Raw genomic sequence first — 18,134 nt, forward strand, 5'->3', positions numbered from 1 at the left:
TAACAATGCCATCATTCTAGCACAAACTGTGCCTCCTGTTCCTCTCATCTGTCCCTCAGCAGCAGTGTGAGTGCTTCCCCCAGCACTTCTGGCTGGAGCAACTTCTGTCTTGCTGGTGGAAGCCCTTCCCAACTCCTTGTCCCAACTCCTGCCCTTTGAGCACACGTGGAGCACAAATCCTATTCCAAGGCCACACATGAGCAGCAAGAACACTGTTGGTGTGAACTTGTAAGCACACTCTTGCCACAGCTGAAACTCAGTGGCTCCCAAGGCTCTCCCATTTCCTCAGGGGCTTCCATAGTGTCAGACAACAATTTACCACCAACACTGCTCACATCAACCACAGCACACACTGTTAAACTTTTAACTCAGGATCCCTGGGATAACCCCACGGCCCCACAGGTGTGAGCATGACACGATACCTGGGCTGCAGAGCTCCATCCCCACCTGGAGGACTGAGAATCAGGACTGGAGATGTTGTTTGCAGCTCACAGTTTTTAAAATCCTGGTATAAAACCCCCTGGAAAACATATATAAAACCTGCTGTGAAGTATCTCAGGTCAGGAGTGCCACATGAGGGAAGGGGGCTCAGCCACAGCTGTGACCTGCCCTAGCACCACTGTCAGAGCAGGAGAAAGGAGCTTTGGAGAACCCTCCCTGGGAGCAGAACAGATGCCAAGGAAGGGATGCCCACAGCTCAGATAACTCTGGTGGCCTCAGCCCCTGGAGCCAGAGCCCAGGCAGGCACCACTGCCCCAGAGATCCCTTCACGGAGTCTCCTAAGCCCTAGAGTGACCCATATTATCAGAGGATAATTCAGGAACCGTGGGAGGCCTCTAATTTACCCTTCTGCTCCCAGCAGGTTGGGATCACACCAAGGTTGCTCAGGGCTTTACCCAGCCTGGTCTTTATTCAGTCTACCAGGATAAAACTTGCAAATTAGCACAACAATTAGCAAACCAAACTCACACTTTCCTTGGATGTTAGGGAAAGGTTTTAACCCCAGAGGGTGGTCAGGCATTGAACCGGCTCCCCACGACTTGGAGAGCTCAAGCAGCATTTGGACAATGCCCTCAGGCATGGGCTAGGATTGCTGGGGTGTCTGTGCCGGGCCAGGAGTTGGACCAGGATCCTTGTGCTCAGGATATTCTATGATTTGTTCTGCTGATTGCCCTAGATATTGAATAAAAGCTTTATTTATCTTTTTTTTTTTTTTAGCTGTTGTCTTAGAAAGCCTTTGGCCTACACAAGTCCCAGTGACATCTGATAAAGCTTTGCCCACCCAGACAAACCAGAATGAATCTGCTCAGCAGCCTTCAAACCCCCCTCCAACCCTCCCCAGCCAGCTTTTAAGAGTAACAGTGGAGCTGCAGCTGTTTTGCCCTTAACAGTGAGGCCCTGAGCTCTCAATTTTTCTTGGTATTGGGTGTAACACCACATCCTTCAGAGGGTGCAGGTGAGCCCCACTCCTCAGCCAGCTGCCCATCCATTCCACAAGGGCTCCTCACATGCACCCCCCACTTCTGCCTTCTGTTGAGGGACAGCCAAGGATCCCTGGATGGAAAGGCCAGGAAGGAGGAAAGCCACTCCATGAAATTTTTTGAGGCAATTCTCATCTGGTAGTGCTCTGCTCCCTCCTGCTTTGCTCCTGGAATCCTGCACTGTGTAAGGGCAGGGCTGTGCACATGGAGTCTGTCTGCAGCCAGACACCACCAGGCCATTGCAACCAGTTCTGACAGCAGGATCTGAACAGTGGTCTCTGTCAGAGACAAACCTGCAGGAAAGAAAGCACCAGCACAGAGAAGGGAGCCCTGCACAGGCCCTCACCCAGCAGGGCAGGGAATCAGCACAGAGCACAGCCCTGAGAACCCAAGAGCAGGGGCAGCAGCCTGTGCACAGTCACACAGACCCAGGGACTGGCCACAAACACACACTTCGGGGCTACCAGGATCACTGGCTCTGCTGCTCACGGAGGTTTAGCTCATCCAACAGGGATCACAGTTCCGGAGCAGAGATCCTGCCGCTTGCAGAGCATCTCTAGGGCTTCTGTACACACGAGCCCCCAGCTCTGCCACAGCCTCACACACACCCTCACAGCCACCCTCTCACCAAAGCACGGCAGAGCCAGGGAATGATCTGCTCCTTGGGAAGAGGAGGGACACGCTGCATGCAACAGGCCACAGAGCGTGGAGAAAAGCAGCTCCCGGCATGGAGCCGCTGCACAGCCCCGACTGCGATTTACACAGCACAATCTGCTCAAAAGATGTTTCTGTTCATCACAAAATTGTCTTAAAGTAGTCTAATTCAAACAATATTAATGGGCATTCACTTTGTGGCTTCTCAGAATTTTAAATATTCTTAAAACCTGCACTGGTACATGCTGGGGGCCACCCAGCTGGGAGGAAAGGTCCTGCTGGACACCAGGATGCCCCTGGGCCAGCAGTGTGCTCCTGCAGCAATGCAGAACAGCGTCCTGGGCTGCACTGGGAGCTGTGACACAGCTGGCAGAGGGAGGAGATCCTTCCCCTCTGCTCCACACCAGTGAGGCCAGCCCTGGAGTGCTGGGCCCAGAGCTGGGCTGCCCAGTACAGGAGACAGGGACAGACTGGCCAGAATGCAGCCCAGGGCCAGGAAGGTGATGGAGGGACTGGAGCACGTCTGCCATGAGGAGAGGCTGAGAGAGCTGGGAGTGCCCAGCCTGGAGCAGAGCAGGCTCAGGGCAGCTCAGCCCTGGGGATAAATACCCGGGGGAGGCTGCAGAGGGGACGGGGCCAGGGACAGCCCCAGGGGCCACGGGCACAAAGTGACACACAGGAGGGGCCCTCCGAGCTCAGGAGACACTTGTGCACTGGGAGGGTGGCCGGGCACAGGTGCAGGTGCCCAGGGAGGTGGTGGAATCTCCATCTCTGGAGAGACTCAAAAGCCACCTGGACACATCCTGAGCACCTGGCTGTGGGTGGCTCTGATGGAGCAGGGGCTGGGCAAGGTGACCTCCAGAGGTGCCTCCAGCCTCAGCCAGACTGAGATTCTATAAACTATTTTATTTCAGGAATTTCCTTAGCCATAACAGAGATTTCCCCCATCCCTGCCATCAGCTGAGATATGGACTTTTAATTAACTCCAGTGGCAAAATTGAGCCTTTAAGAAAGACCACTGGCTGGGATCATGCAGTTTTACTGCAAGTGGCACACCAGAGCACTACAGAGACCTGTGGGGCTGAGAGCTGCTCCTTTGGATTTTCCCCTGTCTTCTGGCATTGCCCAGGGCAGGTGTTTAGGAGACTAATGGCACTGCAGAAAATACTTGCTTTGTATACACACAGGAACAGTCAGGAACACCCTTGGCACAGGCATGTGGCCCAGTGCAGAAAGACAATCACACACTTCTTCCCTTCCGAACCTGACTGCTGCTCCAAAGCCAGGAGCAAATCCCTCCTCTGGAACAAACCAGGGGCCACAAAGTTTTGCTCCTGGGTTCTTGTGCAGCATGGTAAAGTTTGGAGTGGGCCATGGTATTTATCAGCATCTCAAAACCAGATCAAATATCCTTCTGTGTAGTAACAAGCTGTTCATGTTACAATTTCAAAAGAGCAGATAGATTCTGTGAAAATGGAGATCAGAGGGAGAAGGGCAATAAAGCAGCAAGCTGCCTTCAGCTTGAGGTTCAGACACGGACGACAAAGCAGAGACACTCAGGCTGGGTGTCACCTGCTGTCCCCAGGAGTTTCACTCTCACCAGGACCAGATTTTAGACCTGTGGATCGGCTTAGACCCACAGGTGGGGAGGACAAGCACTTGCCAACGATCCCATGTGCCACCCCAAAGGGGTCAAGGTGACACCATCCAAGCTGAACACCAAGGCCAGCAGGCAGCCTGGAGCCCGGGCACTTCTGAGGGGCACAGCAGGGACAGCCACACCCACGTGCCAGTGCCCCCTGCGAGCTCCAGTCCTGCTCACCATCCAGACCTGCACAGTTTGGATATTTTTCTACACTTATAAGCAGATGGAAACATCTAAACAGGATGGATACCTGACCTCAAAATACTCCCAACTGTCCAGTGTTTTATTTTCTTTTATAACTAGTAAAGAAATCAATCCAGGACCTGTCCTGGACCATGTGGAACACCCTGTCCACAGCCTGGGCTGTTTTTGCACAGCTAGGCTGGACCACAGCCCTCCACGCTGCAGGGCCCTGTCCAGGGCTGCAGCGGTGTCACTGCAGGCTCCGGGACAGCACCTGCTCGCCCGGTGTTTGAGGAACACCCGAAGGAACCCGGCCAAGCGTCCAGGCGCTCCCAGGCTCGGCGCGCCCGGAGAGCTCCCAGGGCAGCCGAGGCAGCCGCTCCGTGCGGACGGGGCCGGGCAGCGCCGAGCTCCCGACTGGAGCGGGCGGGACCGAGCCCGGCCCGGCCGGCAGCGCGGCGATGTTCGGGGACAGCGCGGGTGCGGCGGCCCCGGCAGAGCCAGCGAGGCGCTCCCGCCGTCCCGGCCCCTCCGCCGCGGGCACGGGGGATGTCGGCGCTTTCCCCCCGCCCGCCCAGCGCCGGGCCCAGCCCCGCTCGCCCGGCCGGGGCCTCGCCCGTGCGGACACCGGGATGCGGCTATGCCGGGCGGGGACGCGGCGAGCCCGAGCCGGCGCTGCCCGGCCGCGCTCCTTACCTGCACCCGGGCGGGCGCTGCTCCGAGCCGCGGCGGTGCTGCCCGGCCCGGCCCGGCCCGGGGTGCGGGGGGCGCGGAGCGGGAGGGGCGCGGGGCCGGTCCGAGTGTGCGCGGGGAGCGCGGGGAGGGGGCGGCTCAGCCGCGCCGTCGCCGTGGAAACGCGCGGGGCCGCATCCGCAGGGCCGCGCTCAGCCCCGCCGCAGCTTTTCGGGGGGATGCGGGGAAAGGGGGCGTCGCCATGGCAACGCCGGGAGCCCCCCGGACCCGCCGGGCATCCCCGGGCCACGGGGCCGGAGTTAGACGGGACGGGGCAGCGCAGAGCCACAGCGTGCTGCTTCACTAAGCACGGGCACTGTGGATGGGCTGGAACCCCTCTGCTCTGAGCCAGGCTGGGAGAGCTGGGGGTGCTCACCTGGAGAGGAGAAGGATCCAGGGAGACCTCGGAGCCCCTCCCAGTGTCTAAAGGGGCTCCAGGAGAGCTGGAAAGTGACTTGTGACAAGGGATGGAGGGACAGGGAATGGCTTCCCACTGCCAGAGGGCAAGGTTAGATGGAATACTGGGAAGGAATTGTTCCATGGGCGGGTGGGCAGGCCCTGGCACAGGGTGCCCAGAGCAGCTGTGGCTGCCCCTGGATCCCTGGCAGTGTCCAAGGCCAGGTTGGACGGAGCTTGGAGCAACCTGGGATTGTGGAAGATGTCCCTGCCCATGGCAAGGAGTGGAATGAGATGAGCCTTTATAGTCCCTCCCAATCCAAACCATTCTAAGATTGTGCGATTAACCAAACACCCTTCTGAGCCCTCAATGTGTTTTGGATGGGCTGGGGAGAGGTGACTGCCTGCTCACCCTGACAGCCAGCTCTAGCTGCTCTGAACCCACGGCACAGAGTGTTCCTGCTCACTTTGGAGTCTGTAGGAACATCACAGTTTTAGTGTGTCTAAGTTCCTTGCTGCCTTGAGTTTTGTACTCCAAATTTTTTACCATATTAAAAATATTAAGTCAGACAGATGAAGCAGCAGATCCTGCAAATCAGGGGGGAAATAACAGTATATTTCCTCTGCTGCTACTGCCTTCTTCCCTGTTTTCTACAGTGTAGAAAAAGTTTTTACCATATCAATTCAATCATGCTGCAGAGGGGAAGTCAAACCAATTTGAATCAGGAGCAGAGTGAAACCCAGTCACTCAAAAAGCAACCCATCCGTTCCCTATTCCTGCTGAGCTTGCTGTAAAAAAACAACCAGGAATTCAGAATGATGAATTTCTAGGAAACAGCTACGTTAGATAAAAAACAGGAAACAACCCTGGCATCGCAGTGAACACTCTGGCTGATGTAACATCAGACCATTTCCCTCTCTGTGCCTTAACATCCATTTCTGTGACCTTTGTTGGAAAGGATCTGAACTTATACCTCAGGGGTTGGAGAGCTGTCCTGAGGAAGGGGCTCAGGGGCTTTGGGCTGAGGGCAGTGGAACAGGAGCCAGCAGGGCCTTGGCAGCCCCAAGGGCCAGCCCTGCCCCAGGGGACATCAGGGGCTGACTGTCCTGTCCTGCTCTGCTCTGGGGCAGCCTCTCCCCCAGTGCTGGGGACGGTTTGGGCCCCTCAGCACACAAAGGACATCTGAGGGCTGGAGCAGTGTCCAGAGGAGGGGACCAGGATGGTGAAAGGTCCCCAGGGCAGGACTTGGGAGGAGCAGCTAAGGCCACTTGGCCCGTCCAGCTGGGAGGAGAGAAGGCTGAGGGGTGACCCCACTGCTGTCTGCACCTTCCTCCCGGGGGGGCAGGTGCTGCTCTCCAGCAATGGCACCCGAAGAGATGGAACAAAGCTGCCTCGGGGGAAGTTCACATGGGACATTAGGAAAAAGTTCTCACCCAGAGGCTGCTCAGTGCCTGCAACAGGCTCCCCAGGGAGCACCAAGTCCAGGGAGTGTCTGGACAATACTCAGCCCCTATGGTTTCATTGTAGGTGGTTCTGTCAGGAGCAGGGGTTTGGACTCAATGATCCTTATGGATCTCTTCCAGCTTGAGCTATTCAGAGATTCTATGAATTTTTGCTTACTTAAACTTAGCTCTTTTATGATTTAATTTATTCTGCAATAGATTTTTCAACGCTGCTCTGCCATTAGTCCTGCAAAACCCAATGTGTGCACGGCTGTGCTGCTCTGGAACTTGCTTGGCTGGGACTCATCCCCAAAACATCCTGCTATTCACAGGATGGCAACATGCACATGTGATAGGTAGTGCCTGTCACTCCTGTTCTCACCCACAGTCCTGTCCCAAAAGCCTGAGAGACCTCATAAAACATGAAGCAACAGGAAGCTGCTGCCACCTGCAGCTTTTATTCCCTCTGGGGAGGTCACTGCAATGCTGTGTATCAGCTTCCTGCTTTCTAGGGGAATGTTGTGTGTGGAGAACTTTTACAGAACAATTCTGGTCTGGGCTGCCACGTGTACACAGCTGACACCTGAATATGACAAGTGGTGGATTACACTTTCAGTGTCACAGAGTAATTGGTTTTAATTGTCAGCAAATAGACCCACACAAGGTAATTGGAGAGGCTGTTTCAGAAATACTTTTCTTGTGTCTCCCATTACTGTCAGCACTTACTCCATGCTTGAACCAGAGCTGAGCAGAACAGGAGCTGCCGTGGCACCCCCAGGTGAATTGTACAGCATCCCTATCACCACTGTGGTCACAAGAGACTGTGCTGTTAATTTTCCTCTCATACTGATGCTGAGCAGAACAAGGAGCACAAGAGCTGTACAGGGGAAAGCATTTTGCACTTTACCCCATTCTGCTCCCAGCAGCTCACCTGGTTGCAGGTGCACTGTGGTCACACCAGGCCCATGAGCTGTGATCCACTGAACACCTGCTGGCTTAACAGCACTAACTTCTTATTCCCATTTACAGGATAATCCTGTTCTGGGAGCTGCACACACCAGTAATAAACCTACAACCCCCCAGTCCATCCACATGCCAGCACAGGCTGTCTCCTCCAACCCTGGTGTCACCTGCAGCTTTCCCTCCACTGCTTTTGGTACTTCGGACCAAAATCACCGTACTCAGTTCCTACCAAAAGGAAAAACAGTGGAGCAAGACTTAAGTGTCTGCTTCTAAAATGAATAAAAACAGTGTTTAAGATTTTCTAAATTAGACAACCCTGAAACAGCCACTTTCTGTGAAAAGAAAATGTTGCCCTTGAGTCAGAGAATTACCCAGAATCATGCCCAAAACTTGAGTCCTAGTAGTACAACCTGGTGTGAACTTCACCCTGAGTCATGCATTAGCTGCAGACATCTTCCTGTGGTCAGCACTTTTTCTGTGGTGTGGATCATACCAACTGCTCTGCCATTCTTTCTCCCACGAGAACACACTTATGTGCTTCCAACCCAGCCTGGTAAAGAGAGATGCCGCTAAAAGGGTGAAAGTTTATGACCCACTTCAGAGAGTTTGTTTATTGTAAATTTTTACTGGATTATGAAACAGCTGAAACTTCCCCTCTGACACCTACACACACATGTAGCAAACTAGTAATGATGTGAGTTGAGCTCTGCTCAACTGATAGTTGATTCTGCTATTTCATCCTTTTCACCTTACTGCAAAAAAAGGGGGGGAAAGGGCTGATCACAGTGTAAAAGTGACCATTATGATCCTAAGGACACATAGATAAAATTCCTGAACTGCTGCCACTACACAGAGCAGTATTTGTATTAGCTGTGCTTTCCACCTTTTAAAGTAACATGTTCCTGCTTGCTTTAAACAGACCTGACAGAGCCAGGACACAGCAGAGTTGCTGAGGGTGTTGCAGGAACTTTATCACCAACTGTATCCAAATGATGCACCTTTGAAATTATCCTAGAGTTTGCATCACCTCTCAAAGACATTTCCAGCACCTCAGCTATTTGTTGGGATTTCCAGGCTCCTCAGCCAAGTTCCCGCTTTCACAGCTTTTGCTTTGATGTATGAAATTGTCTGTGGATGTTAAGAGTGCCAACCTAGACTTCAGTAAGAACTGGAAATAGCTCAAGTTATTTCACCTGTGAAGAAGAAATCAAAGAATTGTTTTAAATGCCCCTCCCCATTGCTCATCTAAAGGTGGTTACAATCAGGATGGGACAGAGTCATCTCTCAATTGTAAACAGAGTTTGAAACCACAGAATTTAGAGGTAGAAATGTTATAGCAGGAAAAGGAGGATCACCAACCTGGGCCCCTCAGCTCTGCTCCAAGCAGTGATATTGCAAGGTGAGACTTATTTTAGTGTACATCAGACACAGAAGCTGTGCCCTTCCTTACAGCAACACAGCTCTTCCTGCTGTAGAATCAAATAAAAAGTAAATCAAATAGAGGTTGTGGCTGCCCTATCCCTGAAGTGTCCAAGGCCAGGAGGAGGCTTGGAGCCACCTGGGATAGTGGAAGGTGTCCCTGCCCATGGCAGTGGATGGAACTGGATGGGCTTTAAGGTCCCTCCAGCCCAAAACAACCTGTGATTCTATCATTTAAGGACAAAAGTTACATTTATGTCAAAAATCAAAACACACGGAGCGATGTTTTTTCAAATATAGCAAAAGACCAGGACCAGACTGCCAATACAGTCCCAGATTTTAAGTTTCACTTTTAACAGTAGTGGTGATTTCTCTTTCACAATTTGCTACAGGAGACTTACATTTTGTCAATCCTGCATCCCACATTTGATGAGAAGATATTCTCTTTTGTCTTTAAAGACAAATGTATTTGATTATACCAAATGCAAAAATAAACACCAAAAAAACAACAAAACAAGTCAGGTAGCACAATTCTGAATGAAGCACATCTCCAAAAGGTTGTTCCCAGGGTCAGGTTAAAAACTGAGTTATGACAATGCCAGGTGGTTTCCCCATTAAACTATTGCTGCTACTGCAGGCAAAGCAAAGCACATGGAGCCACTATGCAGGTCCTGTAGCCTTTTGCTCTTATATGGAGATTTATCCAACCCCTTTCACCACACCCAGAAGAGATCTGAGGAAAAATCACAATTGTGATGACCAACACACACCAGCCTCGGAGTGTTCCACTCCCACAAAAAGTGCTGCTGACAGAGCTGAACACTGAGGGTGTTTGGGTTTTGCTGGTTCCTTACAGCATTACCACAAGCCATGCACTTCACTGCCTGGCTCAGGATCTAGCACTACCAAAATTCTCCTGGCTTTCCAGAGAGAAACCAATCCAGAGGGATGAGCTGTGCCAAGGAATTCCTGCTTCATTTGCAGTGAGGGGCAGAAGCCAAAGGAGACAGGCAATGTGGCTTCAGTAACACAGAAAGATATCGGGATATTTAGAGTTTCAGGTGAACGGGTTAAATGCAAACTGGCCCCTCCCTGTAATTTATGAATAAGGAGGACTCAAAACGTGCCTGTCACAGCAATCTCAGCTCAGAAAGCGGAGTGTGGCTGGTTAGGAGCCATCACTCTGCATTGCTGCCCACGGCCTCAGAGTGGCCAGGACATCCTCGGGCTGGCACTGGGGTCACTTTTAGAAAGAAGGGATTGTATCTACAAAAAAATGGTCAGCATCTTGCTATCACACAGACATATTTGGAATATGCACGTGTACCTTTCAACCTGCTGAGCTCCAAGCTCAATCCTTCTCTTGAGGAGTGTGATGTGCATTTTACCAGAGTTCTCTGCAAAGTTGTTTACAAAGAGAAGCAGTTCACTCCAAGGCTGACCTACTCCATGATCAAGTATAACCAAAGCAGTTTAACTCAAATATGTCCCCAATTGTATCTTTGGCTGTGAAACTGAACTTCACTGTTCTTGCCCAGTCTGAATTCTGTAGGAAGCCCCCAGTACTCCCCCCACAATCCAAGATCCTGCAGTAATCAACATTGTAACATGATTTTTCTACTTGTGCTAAAATACACCACCCTCAGCAAAAAGCTCCAGTTTAACCCAAAAACTCCTTATCACCAATTACCACCAGGGTCAGGTGCAGATAACACTGCAGTACCCAGGCTGATAACCTGATCTTACGGCAACACCAGGCATGGAACCACTCCAGTTCAGGTTCCAGGAACGTGAGCTCGGAACTGACCTCTCTTCCTAGGACCCCCCTGTCACCAGCATGGATACTCACCTGCAACAGGCAAAGTGCAGCTTTTCAGGGATGTCAGGAAACTGAGAAACTGAATTTCAGAATTATTTACAGCATAAAGAAATTCTAGGAAAGACAAGTTGGCATCAAGTCACATTTCACATGTGCCCCGTACTGACACAATTCCTCTGGGCAAGTGCGTAACTTGGGACCAGAGGTGCAGCTGTCACACCCAGCCACACCTGCAGAAAGGACAAGGGGACACACTGAGACACAAAGACCTTGTACTGGTCTCAAGCACACCACCAGGAGCTTGTCAACAGCTACCAAGTCTCACTAAACCAAAGAAGTTTTCTCCATAAAAGCAGGGTAAGTTGTGATTTCCCCAGCACAAGGCAGAGCAAGAATCCCATTTCACTGCAATGAACACAAGAGTTTGAGTCACCAATTTAATTTTATACAAGTCAAACTACACGTTGTATAAAGAGTACAAGGCAGTTCTAATGTTTGCTACTGCATGTTACAAAAATCAATTTAACTATAAAGGGGAATTTTTGGGACAAGTCCTATTCCACAATTTAAGTGAATTGGCAACTGTGGTTTAGCAAAGCCTTAGTTTAAACTAGAACTCTAGCTCCAAGAGATTACATTTCCAATAAAGTTCAGACCTACACACAAGAGGATTATAGTTTTCCTAGTCTGAAGCAAAACGTTAACATAAGTGAGTCAAAGGGGAGGGAAGACAGATTTTTTTACCTGGGTTTCATAACCAGTAAGATTCAAGGGCTGACAAACCATACAGCATACTAATGACTTGGACCACAGCCAAGAGACACCTTCGTGTCTGACAAGTGACACTTGAGATTCAAACAAGAAACGCCAGGAAGCTTTTATTCTTTCAAGTCTGGTACGACGGGGTTTTCAGCAATACTGTAGGATACAGGTTCCAGATACCTGTTACCTTTAATACAGTCTCAGTATGGGGGGAATGTTCTTTTGGCAAGTCAAGGTACAATGTAAGTCCTCCAACTTGAGTTTATTGCTGGTCTAAAGTCTTCCTAGTACTGTTACTGGTTTATACAGTTTGCCACCTGCTTCCAAAATTAAGATAAACTGCGTGACCTGCCCAGCAAGGCAATCCTGCCTTTGGCTGCAGGCTGAAACCTATGAAGCTAATGACACCCATAGTTCTAATGCCATGAAAAAAATAAGAAAAAAAAGATACTTTCAAAAAGCCCATATTTAAGCCTGTTTATATTCAGTTTATTTTTAATATAAAAACCACTTTGCATTTAAGAGTAGTTAAGTTACTCCTGCAGAAATGCTATAAAATCAAACTTTCAGCTCAATTTCTACAAAAGGGGGACTCTTCCTGCTTTGTACCACCATTCCACCCGGTATTGTCAAATCTGGGATACAAATTAAACCTTTATGCCTTATGACATAGTTCTTAGGCCATTCATCCTGCAAGAGAAAAAACCAACTTCTGAAGTATTAACATAACACTAATGGCCTGACAGGTAGGAAAATGTTCCGTAATAGTGTGCAAGGTGAGAGGAGAGTTCTAGTCCTAATCTCTTGAACTGGATCTTGATCGCGAGCGGGACTTTGAGCGAGACCTGGAGCGGGACCTGGATGCGGCTCTTTTAGGCGGTGACTCGGAGCGAGCCTTGGCAGATGGCTGCTGCTGTGGAGAGGTGGAGCGAGACCTGCTCCTGGACCTGGACTTAGACTTAACATCCCCTTTACCATTTTCTTTGGGAGATCGAGACCTGGACCTGGATCTGGACCGGGACTTCTCAGACTTCTCCTTGGATCTGCTGTGCGAGCGCGAACCCCTGTCAGACTTGGGTTTGGATTTGCTCTTTGATCTGGACTTCCTGCTTTTGGATCGGGAACGGGAGCGGTCTTTGCTTCGTGACCTGGATTTAGATCTTTCAAGGAGAGAGACAGTTCATTCTGCATGGCCTGCAGTGCAATTCCAGCAGTTGTAAACATCTGTCAGCGAGGGAGTTCCTGCACTGGCTGAGTTAACTCTGGGGCACTTACCGGGAACGGCTTTTGGAGACACTACGGGATCTGCTGCGGCTGCTCCGACTTCTCCGACTTCTGCTTCTAGACCGTCTCCTGGATCGTGACCTGCAGACATTTAAAAGGTCTTTCTCTTTGCCTGGTTGTTCCCTCCATCATCAAGTACAGGACAGAAGGAACCCTAAAGATCACCTTGTTCCACCCCCTGCCATGGGCAGGGACACCTTCCACTAGCCCAGGTTGCTCCAAGCCCACCCAGCGTGGCCTTGGACACTTCCAAGGGTGGGGCAGCACCAGCTTCTCTGGGAAATCCATCCTCACAGGGAAGAACCTCCCCGAATGTATCTAATACACTGTGCTATCTAGTAGCATAATCTAACAGAAGTTGCTACAGAACTTCTGAAGAGCAACGGTAGTACCACCAGGGTGGGTTCAACATACTGTCAATGAATCACATCTGAGGTTTCACATGTGAAAAACGGCTCAAACCTGGTTTTGCTGTATGATGTAAAATATTTTTTTGTACACTGATGCCTCCACCTATTCCTACACCATCAGCTGAAGGCAACTGCTGCAGGTAGGGTATCCTCATGCTGATTGTAACCATTTTTGCTGCAGTGACCAGCATGTCCCCCAAGTTACCTGGACCTGCTGCCAGAGTAGGATCGCCTGTGGCTGGAGCGTGGCTTGTCCTCCACCAGCCTGATCTTCCTGCCGTTTATCTCTGTGCCATCCAGCTTGTCCAGGGCACGCTTCATGTCTGAGTACGACCGGAACTCGATCACACCTTCATTTGTACGTTCTTTGTGGGCATCTGCATAGGTCACCTCCCCAGCCTGCCTCATGAAATCCTGCAGGTAGCAAAGGGCAGTTACAGAACAGGGGGATCTGCCAGCAGCGCTCAATGCGCACAAACACAAAATCAACATAGATATTAAAGGAAGCTATTGCTTCCTGATATTCACAACAGGCTCCACACAGACATCAATACCTACTTTTAAATCCTGCCAACTACAGCGACTGGAAAGGTTCTCAACAATCAGCCTGAACTCTGTACGAACGGGCGGTCCGTATTTATCTCGTCCCGACTGTCTCCGACTGCTATATCCGCCACCACCCCCACCTTGATTGTACAAAGAAACAAAGTTAGGTTGTCTCCTAGCATGAAGGAAGCTCAACGTTCTGAAAAGTTAGTTTAACAGTCATATTTACTGGAGTAGGACTTTATTTTGCTAAGCCTCCAATAAACTTTGCAATTTTGCCATGATCTATATTAATGGCAAATCAAACAGACTAAAATCCTACAAGTCTGTGCTCCTAAGATCTGTTAGAGAGTGACTGCTCCTTATTAGATTCACCTTGCTAAGTTTTATTTTACAGAACATTGTAAAATATAAAACTTAACTGATTACATGCATTTCTACATTTTACAAAAACGTTTACTAGTTACACTAAGTACTTACATCACAGTATGAGGTTTTTGGTGGTGGTTTGGCCACAAAACACGCAAGGTAACAGTCACCTAGTTCAGTTTAACCAGTTTTGTCTAACCCTTGGAATCCTCACCATCACCCTGCGTCTAATGGCAAAAGGCTGCTGTCGTCATGGCTTCCGGTAAGGTCAGCCAAAGGGTCATAGGGCAAGGGTCACACAATGTATGGAAAAGCCATGGCCAGGAAAGGCAGTCATCTTAGCCTCAGTGGACACAGCCTCAGCCCCACTGGTCACTTTTAAATTGAAACATCAAGGACTTGTTAAAAAGTTTGAATTGAACATGCAACAATTTTAAAACAACATACATTTGATTTTTTTAAAAAGACAGAAACCCACCCCCCCCAACACCACGTTTCGAAACACCACCGAAAGATTAACCTTAGTACTTTTAATTACAGTACTAGGCCGTTCAAACTCTACACAGCTCAGCTCAAGAAGCTACATGAGCGAGCTGAGCACAGAAATATTTACAATATCCCCCCTTCAGCACAACAGACTCCTGCTCCAAAACCTCCCCCCCCCACCCCTCCCATATAGCCAACTGAATTAATCACATGAACGTTCACAGCTGAGCGATTCTCCCCCAGTTACACAACGATATTTACACACTAACATTACTGATGCAACATCGCTGTCACATCTAAACGCTCCCAGGAATACTGGAGCCGTTAATTAGTAGAGCAAACCCGTTCTAGACGGCCACTATTTGCAGCCAGAAATGCTCCGGGATACCCGAGGGCGCCGCTGGTGCCGGGGAAAATGCTGCAGCGCCAGCGGTGCACCGGGTATCCCCTGCTAAAGACCACCGCCCCCCCCAACCCAGCCCCGGGGCTCCGTGCCAGCCGAGCCCTGCCCGCCCCCGGCCCTGCCCGCCGCCGCCCCGAGCCCCGCGGGGAGGGACGGGCCCGGACTCACTGCGGCTGCTGTAGCTGTAGCCGTCCCTGTCGCGGCGGGGGCCGCGGGCGTGCTCCACGATCACCCGCTCCCCGCACAGGTCCTTCCCGTTCAGCTCGTACACGGCATCGTCGGCGTCGCGGGAGTCCTCGAACTCCACGAAGCCGTAGCTGGGCAGCGGAGAAAGGCGCGGTCAGGCAGCGGCGGGGGCTCAATGTCGCGGCCCGCGGTGCCCGCTCCGCTCCCCCCCCGGCCGCCATCTTGCGCCGGCGCCACGCGGCAGCGGCCGCGACATGGACGGGCCCGGCCCGGCGCTCTCGGGAAGCGCGGACAGACGAACGGCGCTCACCCGTTTTTGAGATCGACCTCGAGCAGGCGGCCGTAGCCGCTGAAGAAGCGCTGGATGTCCTTCTCCCGGACGTGGTAGCTCAGGCGGCCGATATAGACGCGCGGCATGTCCGCGGCGGGGTAGGGGGAGGAGGAGGAGGGGAGGGAGAGGAAAGGAGAGAAAGAGGAAGGAAGATAAAAAGAGAGTGAAAGAGAGAGAGAGAGAGAGAGAAGGAGCGAGAACGCTAGTGGCGTGAGGGGCGGAGGCGCTACGGGCCCGCTCCGCTCGGCCGGGCCTGGCGCACCACAATGGCGCCCACCACCCGCCGCCCCTTTTATACCGGGAGGCGGGGCCTGCGTGACGTCATCGCGCCGCCGCGCGCGCTCGGCGGGCGGTGGTTTAGCGCCGCGCGCACGCGGGGGCGCGCGAGAGCTGCGCGGGGTTCTGCGCATGCGCCGCCAGCGCTCAGCCCTGCAGACCCCCCCCGGGCGGGCCCGCAGAGTCCCCGGGATCAGTGCGGGAGAGCGTCGGGATCAGGGCGGGAGAGCCCCGGGATCAGGGCGGGAGAGCCCCGGGATCAGTGCGGGAGAGCGTCGGGATCAGGGCGGGAGAGCTGAATCTCTCAAGTCTCAGTTTTTTCTCATTTAATACAAGCTTGATTCACGTAGTGCAACAGACAGGTTGTTCCACCAATCTTTCCACTTGTTACAGTGGAAAGGGCTTGGATGATTTCACTAATTCATGGAGTGTTTTCTGTGTGTAGTTACAGCAACTAATTTACAGGTTGTTGTATTATATTCTTCCTATGATATACAGATATTTTGACTTGTAGGTAAGTTTGGTCATTACACATCTCTGTGTAGAAAATTCAAAAAGCTTTTTTTAAGTCCTGAATAGCCCAACACAGAGAAGAACAGTACAGGAGATGTATCTTGCCCCTGAGCCTACTGAAATAAAAGCTCTCCTGGAAGTGTCGGGATGTAGCTGACACTCAGGATTTTCCGTGTTCAGCTGTTCTGTTGGAGAACAAGCTCTGAAGTACCAGAGCTTTCTCAGAAACTGGTAGGTGGGAAAACTGTTACTAAAGTGTCACAGTGTCTGAGCCTCTCCTCTGGGCAGCAACACCATTGCACTTAGTGAGGCATACACAGAACTAAAGCATTAATTCTGCCAAAGACTTAAAATGTAAAAAACCCCATTATTTAAGTGATTGTGTCTCCTTTGGGGTAAGTCCAGGTTGTAGTGCCTAGTCCCAAAGCTTCTCTCCCCACCATAGCTGAATTCTGTTGTTTTCCCCTCCTGTTCTCCCCAGGAAATCGCTCCCTGGCACAGATTTAAAAACCCTTGACAGGGGCATTCACCTAGAATTGTCTGTGGAGCTTCCTGTAAGACCCACTGGAAACAACCCCATTAGATGGGTGCAGCTAAACCATCCCATGCCTGGTGAAGGCAGTGTGAAAGCCTAGACTGAAGTTCAAGGATAAGGAGGAAAACTCAGCCTGCAGGTGGAAGCTCTTCAGGACCAGAGCCCTGAGGAACTGCCTTTTTCCAAATATCTGCCCTTCTGTGCTGTTTTCATACTATGCTCTCTCATGGGTGATGATGCTCATGTCAACATCTCTGCCTCTCAGTATAAGGAATTTCTTTCCCTGTTCCAACAGGGAAAAATAAATTCTTGACAGCAAAAGTGCTATCCATGCATCCTCTGAGTTCGGAGCCCTGGACTGGTGTTTACATCAGCACCTTCTCTGGGGAGAACATCCCTGTGCCATGCCCTGGAGGTGAATGAAATGCAGCCTGCTCAGCTCAGGGCCGCACAGAGTGTGAATGATCACAGGCTCTGTGCTTGCCGGACGGTTTTTGTACATGCAGAGAGCTGAGCTTTGGCCCTTCCACCCTGGGACCACAGGTGGTGGCAAATAAAAGTAGATGAGGGAATTGGTTCCCCTGTTATGAGACAACCCAACAAACCCTCTCCCAGAAGCAAAGTCAGGTTAGAAAAATCCCCAAAACAGTCAGCAACAAAGCAAGACTGGAGTGAGATAGATCAGGAAAAGGACAAAGGGCACCAGGAATGCATTTGCTGGGTCAGGGAGTGTCCAGATGTGAAAAGGAGACACAATTCCCTGCTTCTGGCTCGTGTGTGAGCAGATCCAGCAGGATCTCAGCACAGGGCTGTGCTCCCTGGGGCTGGGCCAGCACAGCTCCCAGAGCAGCTCCACAGGGGAGGCAGGGCCTCCGCAGCCAGAGCCCTTCTCCAAAGCATCAGTGCCTGGGCCCCGTGTGCTCTGTGGAATACACAGAGGATGTGACACGGGATGAGGAGCCCTGTGTCCCACGGGATGCTGATACACCAGCACTGGCTGTTGTGTCTTTCAGGCTTCAAGGGCCCTGATAATGTGATGGCTGACTCTGGTGGAACATCTCAAGGCCTTTGGCAGGTGGCTGCAGAGTGAGATTTGCTGAGGCCACAGGGAAAGGGAGGAAGGATTCATGTTAGGATCTCATCCTTTTGTTTTTTCATTTCTGTTCTTGAGAAGGAATCAAAAATCTTCAAGGTGCCTCCTCACTTGGTATCACATCTTCCTCCAGTGCCTTCTGAAGGCAAATCTTTCTTTCTCACATCCCCTGCCCTTTTTTTCAGTGTTTGTCCCACACAATCAA

General features: G+C 51.3%; 1 protein-coding gene across 1 annotated transcript; it reads right to left on the reverse strand.

Moving 5' to 3' along the window:
* Nucleotides 1–11,158: 11,158 nt before the first annotated feature.
* On the reverse strand, nt 11,159–15,792 carry SRSF6 (serine and arginine rich splicing factor 6). The gene is made up of 6 exons (XM_063404722.1): nt 15,492–15,792; nt 15,164–15,312; nt 13,750–13,877; nt 13,397–13,605; nt 12,773–12,862; nt 11,159–12,657 (listed from the first exon to the last, which is right to left on the reverse strand). Exons 1-6 carry the CDS (start codon nt 15,596–15,598, stop codon nt 12,294–12,296), a joined length of 1,047 nt encoding a protein of 348 aa, XP_063260792.1. The 5' UTR covers nt 15,599–15,792; the 3' UTR covers nt 11,159–12,293.
* Nucleotides 15,793–18,134: the final 2,342 nt, after the last annotated feature.

This window comes from Prinia subflava, chromosome 8 (genome assembly GCF_021018805.1).
Source record: "Prinia subflava isolate CZ2003 ecotype Zambia chromosome 8, Cam_Psub_1.2, whole genome shotgun sequence".
Classification (NCBI taxonomy): domain Eukaryota; kingdom Metazoa; phylum Chordata; class Aves; order Passeriformes; family Cisticolidae; genus Prinia; species Prinia subflava.